Source organism: Labeo rohita, chromosome 16 (genome assembly GCF_022985175.1).
Source record: "Labeo rohita strain BAU-BD-2019 chromosome 16, IGBB_LRoh.1.0, whole genome shotgun sequence".
In the NCBI taxonomy this organism is placed as follows: Eukaryota; Metazoa; Chordata; class Actinopteri; order Cypriniformes; family Cyprinidae; genus Labeo; species Labeo rohita.
This window is the reverse complement of record NC_066884.1, coordinates 29,538,445-29,550,963: the sequence shown is the minus strand read 5'-3', so window position 1 is coordinate 29,550,963 and position 12,519 is coordinate 29,538,445. Positions and strand designations below refer to the sequence as shown.

General features: G+C 44.8%; 1 protein-coding gene across 7 annotated transcripts in view; it reads left to right on the top strand.

The window, feature by feature from the left end:
- grb10b (growth factor receptor-bound protein 10b) overlaps positions 1-12,519 on the top strand; it is an 88,354-nt gene that overhangs the window by 26,715 nt on the left and 49,120 nt on the right. For 4 of the 7 annotated variants that reach the window (XM_051130324.1, XM_051130326.1, XM_051130322.1 and 1 more), the window contains exon 3: positions 3,201-3,297. In XM_051130324.1, coding sequence (XP_050986281.1) covers positions 3,201-3,297 — 97 coding nt within the window. The remainder of the gene's footprint in view (positions 1-3,200; positions 3,298-12,519) is intronic. The other 3 variants (XM_051130327.1, XM_051130325.1, XM_051130329.1) reach the window with 1 other exon arrangement.

Genomic DNA, 12,519 nt, shown 5'->3' with positions numbered 1-12,519 from the left:
AAAAATATGATATATGCTCATATTTTAAATTGTATGCCTGGGTCTGGGACAAGAGTCAAAAAATATAATATAAAATAAACTATGAAGAAATAGTAAGACATAAGAAATACGTTTGTTAGATGGTTTTTATTTTACGTTATATTGTTTAAATAAAATCAACCATCACCCCTGTCCATAGAATTTAATTTTATAAAATGGTCAAAGAGTTTGTATGGCATTTGTATTTAACATTACTCAGATTTTCATTTCTTGTTTAAACTGATCAACTTTCCCAAGATCTCTGAAAAAGTTCTGTAAAGTCAGCAAAGAGGCAACACAGACCTATAGATTATAGTCCCAGACAAACTTAAAGCGTGATATTAGGGGTCTTAGCTCTGTCTGGGCCTTCTGCTGAGTTCAGTCAGACAGAACCACAGTGGCTTCCCTCAGTACAAGTATGAGTTGAACTTAGAACGGATCAGTCACACTTGACTAGCTAGAACCCCCACACATGCTCATATATACACACACACGGTCTTTATGCCCTTAAGAACATTTCAGTCTTTTAATGCTAATGTCCAGACACATTGCTTTAGGATTAACCATCAGACTGCAGGTGATCACACAAAGAGACTAAAGTCTATTCTTGTTTTAAACTCCATCTGACCATATGATACAGAAATAAATGTATAAACACCATGCAAATTGTCACAGAACAGACAAGATACACTGTTCACTCAAAGCTAATCTGATGAATCAGTGGTGAATTACTGCAACCGGAAAAAAAGAAAAAAATAATAACAATATTTTCATACACATTCTGGTATAAAGAATCAGGAATTTAAAAGTGCATAAATACTTTTGGAGAATAAATCTGAAGAACAAAGACTGTGGATAGCTGTGGTATACATGAGAATATAAAAATAATTATTTTGAAAAATAAACTGAATAAACTTGAAAAATTCGCTGCAGTACCCATGAAGTAGCCAGAGGTGTGGAAATTAATAATTAATGATGATTGCTGTTATAGCTGTTATAGCATTTATATTACATTTATACAATTGTATTGTACATACATGTATGCCACCTATGAGCAGCTTTGTAAATACACATACAGTTGAGGTCAAAAGTTTACATACACCTTGCAGAATATGCAAAATGTTAATTATTTCACCAAAATAAGAGGAATCATACAAAATGTGTGTTGTTTTTATTTAGTACTGACCTGAATAAGATATTTCACATAAAAGATGTTTACATATGAAGAGTTTTTTTTTTTTTTTTTTCAAAAATCATGTTTTTATTGTGTTTTATTGTGTCAGTTAGTTGTATATTTTGTGGTTGTTATGTTTACTTAATCAAAATAACCCAACTGCAGTTTGATTGAGATTAATTGGAATGCACAATTACAATACATGATTTTTGAAAATTGTTAAAAATTAAGTTATCTGTTTTTGCAAATGAACTCTTCATATAGTCCACAAGAGAAAATAACTGTTGAATTTATAAAAAAAATACCCGTTTGAACGCTTGATTCTTAATACTGTGTTGTTACCTGAATGATCCACAGCTGTGTTTTGTTGTTTGGAGATAGTTGTTCATGAGTCCCTTGTTTGTCCTGAACAGTTAAACCCACTGTTCTTCAGAAAAATCCTTCAGGTCCAGCAAATTCTTTGGTTTTTCAGCATTTGTGCGTATTTGAACCCTTTCCAACAATGACTGTATGATTTTGAGATCCATCTTTTCACACTGAGGACAACTGAGGGACTCATATGCAACTATTACAGGTATTAAGGTATTAAAAAAGCCCCTGGAAATCAACTGCAGTGGCCAAATATGATACATAAATGGAAAAAGTTCATTTCTGACCATGTATCAGATGATGAAAAAAAAAAGAAAATCCTTGAAGGTGGGACCCAAATTATATCTACTGTAGGGTCCAGTTTTTTTTTTTTTTTTTTTAATGTTATTTCATCAGGATAAAAGTTGAGGATAAAAGTAAACGATATCTAGATGTTCATCAGCATCAAGATATTGATCAAAATGTATTTGACCAAAAATGTCAACATGCCAGTTCCTATTGCACTGGTGTCATTCAACAAAGTGATGAGCAGCACAGCTGCATGTGTGCGGCATCTTCACATTTACATAAGAAAACAAAACAATCTTGCTTTGGTTCTGGAACATTGTACATAGCATTCAGAAGCCATAAAACTACTGACGCTCTGCAGCCACATCACAGCCAGATTCTGGGTTTTGCGGTCTCGCTCTGAGAACCATCTCCAAATACAAGAGTGCCGCAGGACATTCTGTTCCCAGCTCGTGCTGTGAAAGCTCCAATCAGCGCTGAAAGAGATATCCCACAATCCTTGATCCTACTGCGCTCAAACCCAGCTTTTTGTTTTTGTATGGCATCCAAGAGTTCAAAGTGTTCCCCTCTGGTGAGACAGCAGAGAGGCTCTTTTTTGGAAAGGAATGAGTTTTTGAATCGAGTCGCCACCTGTAGTTTACACACGGAGAACGTGGCTCCCAGCTGCCAGTCGCTTTAGATCTTATTCCGTGAATACAATGGCACAGTTTCAGCTGATCACATGGCAGGGCCGCGTCTGGACGATGCTGTTTTTCTCATAGCCTGTAAACACGGCCGTGACCCTCCCCGGATACGGCAGGGGGGGCTTCTGAGGACAAGGAGAGGGCCTCCTCTCTTCTCTTTCATCACATATTGGGCAATTGCTTCACAGAAGTTAATTCCTGAAAAATGGACGGGAGAATTTTTATGCATAGGCATACATGTGAACGTGCATTGTACGCAATGGTTGCATCTGTCTGATTTTGCAGCTGTCTTGTTTTGTAGTAAAATTTTTACAATTATATTATATACGAAACTTGTTGTTAGAGACTATTTAAATATATATATTTTTCTTTTTAACATAAACCTCAATAAATGCTTCAAGTAAAAAAAAAAGCCAGGTTAAAATATAAGATCATCATCTATGCAATTTAACACATGAATGTACCTTGTTTTAATGATTGGAGACGTTTTACTGGAAAAAAATGCTGATTAAGAAAATGTTTTACAGCATGAGGAAATTCCTAGACAACATTTTGGAGGGATTGCTTTTTTCCAGGCTTATTCTGTCAAACTTGAATTGTGTGACTAATGTTAAAAAAATTAATGTTAAAAACTTTTAGCATGACTACTTTATTGGCTTCTGTCTCAGCAGGATAATGTAGACCGAGCTGCCAATCACAGACAGGCAGACTTGATTGGACCGGGTTTTCAGCAGTCAACCAATCGGAATTCACCCAGCCATCAAGGTCAGTGAACTAATAATTTGCATGTGCACTTCATACATTTTTACAACAAGATACCCTGGCTCCAATATTTGTAATGACAGTTATTTGTTTTTGGTAATGGTATATGGTCTAAATATCCAAAACAGAGGTAAAGCGTTTTTAATAGATGTGCAGAATTGCTTCTAGTTTAATAACTCACACAATTAACAAGTGAGTATGTGTGGGCATACTTGATTATGGGTGGGGGCCGTCTGTCTCACACACTTGGACTTGGGTGGGGGCTGTCTGTCGTAGACGCCTTTTATAGTTGGAGACTTGCTCATTAAGTTCAAACTGGGATCTATATTCAGGCCTCTTCCGCTGTAAACACTCCAGCAGTTCAAAGGCTTGATTTGTAAAGACACAGGGTGCCACTCATTAAGCCTCCAACCTAATTGTGCCATACAAAAATACAGAGGCATGATATTTGGAGCATGAGATTTAAGCACAATATCGCCTCAGCATGGGAGGTAGAGCCTGAAGTTTTTTTATGAAAGTCTGATGCTGTCATTGAAATAAATGGAGCAGAAATTCTCATTTAGGACTTATCAAAGTACACCGAAAATCCTCACAGCTGTGACTACACTAAATTATTACACCTGGCTATAATAATTTAATGATCTTTAATATTTCATTTGCTGAGTATTTGTCGAACACAGTTACTTTATATATATTTTTTTCTGTTGATTTGTGGATTTTTAACACTGTTTAACAATTGTTCAGACTATTATATAACACTCTTCTTACAACTACATGAATGAATGTATGAATAAATAGCAAAGCGTGTTCCCATGTCTGTTCTTTGACCCTGCAGCTTTCATACTCCATTGAAAACAACAAACTGTGACAACAAAGGTCTTATTTTGGGATGTCGGAATGCAGCTAAGAATAGATAAGAAGCATTTGTACGTCAGATCTCAGATTGAGGCCAGAAATATTTATTGCTGCGTTGAAATCCCATGTGACGTTTACGGCTATGTTTTTACAGCTAAAACCTTTCACATACTTCTAATCTTTTAATAGAGTTAAAGACCACACTCTATTATTTGCTATGAAGTTAACTGGCTTATGAAATTTATTGAAACCGAGTTGCTTTGTTGAAATGTGTCATTGTAGGCTTTTGCCATAAATGGATAACATTTGACGGATCTTAAGTAAATGTTTTGCTTTCTGGAAGCGTGTGGGGTCTGTCATTGATCCTCTCTTGTGAAAGGAGCATTCAAAACTGAGTGGCAATGAAGTTACATTATTAACTGCAAGTATTATTCCGCTTAGGTATTTAGTAAGAATGCATGAGTTCCCCTTCAGGAACTCGAGCTGTGTCGAAACGCTATGAGAACGCCTCCAGCGTGACCACGCTCTGAAACACGTGTGCAAACAGTCCAATGGAGAAGCGAGACGTCACAGGTGGGGTGACGTAGAGACCAGGAAGCTTAAAAGCACGTGCAGTGCATGCAGCCGGCAGCTTCTGTCTTTCAGCAAGCGCTCTGTGTGTGTGTCTCACTCTGTTTTTTTGTGCTAGTTCGCACAGCTTTTATTTGAGAGTGTCACTATGTCCTACAAAGCATTCTTACGAATATAAGCAGCGGCATTTAGACTGTGTGTTCCTCTCTGCCTGCACTATGCCGGGTGGCGATACACACAGCCTATTTGTTGTCTGTTTGGAAGCGAAGCATGGGAGTCAGTTCTCGAGGGAGCTGACTGCCCGCGTTTGCGTTCCCCGCGGCTCAGCTTCCGCTTCTGCTGAGGCAGGGCGGCGGCCGTGATCGTGGGGATCGCATATAGATCTACGGACGGGTTAGAGACGGGTCCGCCCTATCTCTGCCTTTCTCTCTAGATCTAGCGGTCTCTTTCTGGGTCGGAAGCCCGCGCTGCGGTACTTCCCCCTTTGAATGAGAGCTTGTGGCGAAGCAGGCTGTGTCAGCTCCCGAGGGGGCTGACTGCCCGCACACTCGCTGCGCACGCGTCGTTCCCGGAGGGCTCTCTTCGAGGAGGGAGCCCTCGTGAACTTCCCCGCGGCTCGGGTCCGCTTTTGCCGAGGCAGAGCGGCGACTGCGGCCGTGGGGATCGCACATAGATCTACGGACGGGTTAGAGACGGGTCCGCCCTATCTCTGCCTTTCTCTCTAGATCTAGCGCTCTCTTTCTGGGTCGGAAGCCCGCGCTGCGGTACTTCCCCCTTTGAATGAGAGCTCGTGGCGAAGCAGGCTGTGTCAGCTTCCGAGGGGGCTGACTGCCCGCACACTCGCTGCGCACGCTTCGTTCCCGGAGGGCTCTCTTCGAGGAGGGAGCCCTCGTGAACTTCCCCGCGGCTCGGGTCCGCTTTTGCCGAGGCAGAGCGGCGACCGCGGCCGTGGGGATCGCACATAGATCTACGGACGGGTTAGAGACGGGTCCGCCCTATCTCTGCCTTTCTCTCTAGATCTAGCGCTCTCTTTCTGGGTCGGAAGCCCGCGCTGCGGTACTTCCCCTTTTGAATGAGAGCTCGTGGCGAAGCAGGCTGTGTCAGCTTCCGAGGGGGCTGACTGCCCGCACACTCGCTGCGCACGCTTCGTTCCCGGAGGGCTCTCTTCGAGGAGGGAGCCCTCGTGAACTTCCCCGCGGCTCGGGTCCACTTTTGCCGAGGCAGAGCGGCGACCGCGGCCGTGGGGATCGCACATAGATCTACGGACGGGTTAGAGACGGGTCCGCCTTATCTCTGCCTTTCTCCCTAGATCTAGCGCTCTCTTTCTGGGTCGGAAGCCCGCGCTGCGGTACTTCCCCCTTTGAATGAGAGCTCGCGGCGAAGCAGGCTGTGTCAGCTCCCGAGGGAGTTGCCAGCCCGCGCTTTCGCTGTGCACGTTCGCTCTCGGAGGACTCTCTTCGAGGAGGGAGTCTTCGTGAGCTTCCCCGCGGCACGGATCCCGCTTTTGCCGAGGCAGAGCAGCGACTGCGGCCGTGGGGATCGCAGCATAGATCTGTGAACGGGTTAGAGACGGGTCCGCCCTTTCTCTGCCTTTCTCCTTAGATCTAGCGCTCTCTCTCGGGGCTCGGAAGCCCGCGCTGCGGTTCTTCCCCCTCTGAGTGAGAGCTTGCGCTGCTGCGGCTGTCTTTCTCCGAGGAGATTGATGCTGTCCGCATATGAGCTGACTGCATATTAGATCGCTCGTTTCTTCGTGCTCTCGCTTTTAAAGAATACATAAATAACAAGAACGGGGATTCAAGCGATTTATGTGTGGTTTGTTCGGGAGCTGAGCATGTACAGTCCGCCCTTGAGGGGGCGGGCCGTGTTCATTCATAAATGAATAAAATTTATTTACTGCACTCTCACCCTGTACTTTCGCTAAGTGTGTGGATGCTGCCAAAAATAAATAAATAAAATAATGGAAAAAGGGGCATCTGCATTCTGAATCTTACTGACATTTTGTCAGTATTAGCTCATTCTGAGCATGGGCGGTGCGGCATCGAGATGTCGTCCTCGCCCATATGAAAGAACTGGGGTTGTGACTGAACGCAGAGAAAAGTGTGCTTTCTCCATTACAGAGAACCACTTATCTAGGCGTGGTGTGGGATCGACCACGATGCAGGCATGTCTGTTTCCTGCTCGGATCAAGTCATCCTCGCAGCAGTCAAGAGAGTGAAAGTAGGCACTCACTGTGAAGCAGTTTCATAACTGCTGGATCTGATGGCAGCTGTGTCCAACGTGATACCTTTTGGCCTGCTGTTCATGAGACCCCTGCAGTGGTGTCTCAAGACCAAGGGGGTTCTCCCTGAGGGGAAACCTGCTTTGCATGATCAAGGTCACGCGGCGATGCCTATGTGCCTTGGACATGTGGAGGAGACCTTGGTTCTTTTCTCAGGGCCCAGTGCTGGGAGCTCCATGTTGCCGCGTATGCTAGCGACGGATGTGTCCCTCACCGGTTGGGGAGTGGTCATGAGTGGCCACCCCGCCCGTGGTCTGTGGAGCGGTCACCATCCAGTTTGGCACTTCAGTTGCCTGGAGATGCTGGCCGCGTTTCAGGTACTGAAACGCTTTCACCCAGACCTATGAGACTATGGTCCTGACTCCTATGGTCCAGGACCTCTGAGGGCAGGGAAGGCGTGGTCCACCGCATTCTTCGGTGCCCGTCTCTCCTCTGTGCCCTCGGGAGATTAGCCTGCCAACCCTGCCGGTGCCTCAGGGCGCAGCGGTCTCCAGCGAGCCCACACCTCAGTCTTCCGCCCGGAAACGTAGCGGAGCTGGGGAGCTCGCCACCCCTGCGGGGGTCTCTACAGCAGCTAGTTCGGCTGTCTCCTGCCGGTCATCCGTTACAGGACACCGAACTAGCAGCTCAAACAATACCAGAGGCCAGTCTCGGGAGACTGGTTTCCTTAGTAGATTATTTGGCAGCGTGGAAACTACTGCCAAATGTATCTGCTTAGGACCTGCGCACTGTAGAGCGAGGCTATCGCATTCAATTTGGCGCTCCGCCACCACCTTTCAACGGGGTCTCCACTGTGGTGAGCCCCGAGCAGGGTCTGGCAATGGAACAAGAAGTAGAAATTCTCTTGAGGAAGGAGGCCATTGAGGTGGTCCCTCCTCACGACAGGGAGTCCTGGTTCTACAGCCGGTACTTCGTTGTTCCGAAGAAGGATGGGGGTCTGCGTCCCCTTTTTAGATCTGAGACTACTATGAGATTGAAGTTCAAAATGTTGACTTTCAATCAAGTAGTGTCACAGATCAGGTCCGAGGACTGGTTTGTGACAGTAGATCTAAAAGACGCATACTTCCATGTCTCCATCCTTCCTCAACACAGGAAGTTCCTGAGGTTTGCCTGTTCAACCTTGCACTCTCCCCCCGCATTTGAAAGAGCTGGGGTTGAGACTGAACGCCAAGAAGAGTGTGCTGTCTCCATTACAGAGAACCACTTATCTAGGCGTGGTGTGGGATTCGACCACGATGCAGGCACGTTTGTCACCTGCTCGGATCGAGTCTATCCTCACTGCAGTCACGAGAGTGAAAGAAAGCCGGTCACTCACTGTAAAGCAGTTCCAGCGACTGCTGGGTCTGATGGCAGCTGCGTCCAACGTGATACCTTTTGGCCTGCTGTACATGAGACCCCTACAGTGGTGGCTCAGGACCAAGGGGTTTCCCCTAGGGGACACCCGTTCTGCATGATCAAGGTCACGCGGCAATGCCTACGTGCCTTAGACATGTGGAAGAAGCCTTGATTCCTGTTTCAGGGCCCGGTGTTAGGAGCTCCTTGTCGCCGCATAACGCTAGCGACGGATGCGTCTCTCACCGGTTGGGGTGCAGTCATGAGTAGCCATCCCGCCCGCGGTCTGTGGAGCAGTCACCATCTCACTTGGCACATCAACTGCCTGGAGATGCTGGCCGTGTTTCGAGCGTTGAAACACTTTCTCCCGGACCTAATATGCCACCATGTGTTGGTTCGTACCGACAACACAGCAGTGGTCTATTACATCTACCACCAGGGAGGTCTGCGTTCGTGCCCCTTATACAAGCTGGCGCACCAGATCCTTGTGTGGTCCCAGGACAGACTCCTCTCGCTGAGAGCGGTTCATGTTCCTGGGTATCTCAATATGGGAGCAGACATCCCGTCGAGGCAGGGGCTGAGGCCCGGGGAATGGATGCTTCACCCTGAGGTGGTGAAGCAGATTTGGAGATTTTTTGGCCAGGCTCAGCTGTACCTCTTCGTGGCTAGGAGAATGCGCAATGTCACCACTGGTGCTCTCTGACTTATCCAGCTCTACTGGGGCTGGATGCCATGGTACAGACGTGGCCGAGGCTTCGTCTGTACGCTTTCCCCTGATCGCTCTGCTCCCGGGAGTTCTGGAGAGAGTGCGCCGGAGTTTTGGAAGTTGTGGGTGCAGCCCCTGAGGGGGCACACCTCATAGATTCTGGTCTCTCAACTGAGGTTGTTGAGACCATCCTCCAATGCAGAGCTCCCTCCTCGAGGAAACTGTACGCCCTGAAGTGGAAACCTTTCACTTCATGGTGTGGAGACCGCCAGCAGGACTCAGTTAACTGCCCAGTTGGTACAGTGCTGGGGTTTCTGCAGGATCGGTTCTCCACAGGGTTAGCCCACTCCACCTTGAAGGTCTACGTGGCGACTATTTTGGCCTACCACGCCCCTCTGGGTGGCTCCTCAGTGGGTAGGAACCCCCTCGTTACACGTTTCCTCCGCGGTGCGCTGAGGCCTAGGCCTCTGGCCAGGTGTAGCTTTGCTAAGTGTGGTTGGGATGCTATTTCATAGCTTTGAGTCTTCTGACCCTCCCTTCTTGGGGTTCAAGGCTCTCTTCTCTTAAGTTGGCTTCAGAATGCTGTGGAATGTCCACCCCTTTGACTTTAAGGCTCTTTTTCTCTCACCCTAGCTGTGCTCTTCCACACTAGGCAGGGATTTGAAGTCTGGTGGCGTGGGCATCTCGTTCCCATAGCGTTTCGACGCAGCTCGAGGGCCATACTTCTGGCATCCCTGCAGCGCTTGCTTCTCTATTCAGAAGCTGCTGGCTGCATGCACTGCACGTGCTTTTAAGCTTCCTGGTCTCTACGTCACCCTGCTTGTGACGTCTCGCTTCTCCATTGGACTGTTTGCACACGTGTTTCAGAGCGTGGTCACGCTGGAGGCGTTCCCATAGCGTTTTAACGCAGCGTCTCGTTCCCTCGGGAAACCGGGGTTACATACGTAACCTGAGACGTTGTGTGTATACATGATATGATGAGATATGATATGCTTTTTGGATGAACTATCTGTTGGTTTGAGATATTTATATAGCGATATTTACTAGTTCTGGGCTTGAAACGGAAAGGCTGGATAGGACCGCTGCAGAGTTATTTAAGGTATTCCTTTGTTGAGTTCAGTGCGTTTCCTACACTGCATGGTTCTGATGGATCCTTGGGCAGCAATATCGAGGTCATTGCATTCTTTAGAAGAAAGAGAGGTTTTAGTATGGTGGGCGAATAGGGCTTATAAGATTATGGAAGGTGAGGTATATGAAACTCTGATTAGATTGATGTTTCCCAAGAACAGGCTCTGATCCCCATTATTGTTTTTCCAGATTTTCCCTCTCTCTACTCATACTCTGCTCTTTGACTGCCAGGGGCATTTTTACCCGTCATTCTCTTTTTGACTACTTTTACATACACACCAGAAAACTGCAAGAATGCTCTTTAATGAAATGAAATTTATGTTAGTTGCTTACCTTGTAGCTTCAAACTTATATATATTTTTTTCTTCTGTGGAAACAAGATATTTTTAAGAATGCTGGTAACTAAACAGTGTTGGTTACCATTAACTTAATTAACACCATTAACACCTTCATATTCCACAGTTAAAAAGGATGACAAACAGTTTTATAATGACATGAGGGTGCGCAAATGATAAAATAATATACAAGATAACAGAAAGTGATGGGGATGGCATCTGTCAAATTCCAAAAAGACATACATCATGAAAAATAAAAAAAAAAATAAAATAACAAGCTCGGGTCAACAAGCTCGAAGCTGATATTTTGCATTTTGCTAGTGGAATTTTACCATATGAACTGAAATGTGGCCACACTTTATAGTGTGATTTTGCTTATGATAGCTAAGTAACAGAAAGGTATAGAGAAAATTGTTTACTGATGGTGTTGCATTAACTGTATATTTAAGTTAAAGGGATAGTTCACCTAAAAAAAAACTTTGGAGGATCAGGATCACCATGCATCGCCAACACAACATCTCCATCAAAAACACAACTCAGGCTCATATTTTGGTCCCATTTTATATTAAGTGGCCTTAACTACTATGTACTTACATCAAAAAATAAGTACAATGTACTTAATGTGGTCATATTGTATTGCAAAACACTTTTACTGCTATTGAGGTGAGATACAGGTAAGGTTAGGGAGAGGTTTGGTGGTATGGGTAGGTTTAAGGGTAGGTTAAGGTGTAAGGGGTGGGTCAACAGTGTAATTATAAATGTAATTATAGAAATTATTTTTTATATTTAAGTACAATGTAAATACATGTATGTACACAATAAGTGCATTGTATAAAATGATTAATTTCAATGTAAGTACATAGTAGTTAAGGCCACTTAATATAAAGTGGGACCCATATTTTCTATTCTTCCACTCCTTCTCTATATGAATCCCCCACTCTATGCATCTCCCTCCTTCCCTCCTGTCCACCCCTCCAGTATGGTGCTTATATGAAGGCACTGTATTGTTTGACCAACTTGGGAACTCTTTAGAGTGCTGACTATATCTTTGAAAAGACTAGCTCCATTGCCTCCTTTCACATGTATACATCCGTGTGTGTGTTTTTGAGACACATATCTCCCCCCCCCCCACCCCAATGGTCTTCTATGGGACGCTCCTGCCCAAGCGACTCCTCCTTTCCCCTTTTAGTACGCTCGTCTCTTTGTTCACTCACGATTTGCATGTTAATTGTCACCAGCTGGATGGTCTAATGGACTCAGTCGTAAACATGGTGCTATAAAACAAGTTTTAAAACTTTTGCATTTGTCTTTAACAATCTTTGGCATAACTGAACCAGTTTAACCACTATGTCTTTGGCAAAGAATCAGCAGCCTCAAAAGTTGATTAGCTTAGATGTATTTTGTCACTGTGCCACTAATGGAACCAAAAACAGTACATTGTGGTAAATTAGCTCATGCACACCACTGCTAAAATGGACCCATATGGAAATCACTGACATATTAGGGTGTGTACCGGGCATCACCCTTTACTAACTATTGGAGATCTTTTAATTAGACAAATATCCAAGGCCCTGTTTGCATTATATTAATGCTCATCCCAAATGATCCAATCGTAAGTACATTTGAGACGTGTACATTTGACACACCTAAAATAATTTGCGTACACAGGAACCCTGAGCTGTGATTTTTGCTCCACACGTGTGTATCGGTATATCTTCCACTCCGAAGATATCGGCAAAAGTTTTTTTTTTTTGTTTCCAAGGTTAGATTTTCATTTCACTATGTCCCTTACACAATGAATAGCTTATTATTCTTTTATGATTGTTGAACTTACCATATATCATTGCAAACGTTACACTGTGCTCTAAAAATAGACATATTTTATGACATTGTGTCTTTTCATAATCTAAGGAAACGTGCAAGTATGTCAGTGGGGTACCATTGAGATGCAGTGTATCAACTGTACCCGGATTGGTGCCCTATTGTGTCACATGCTGTGTATTTGCACAATGTTATGATAA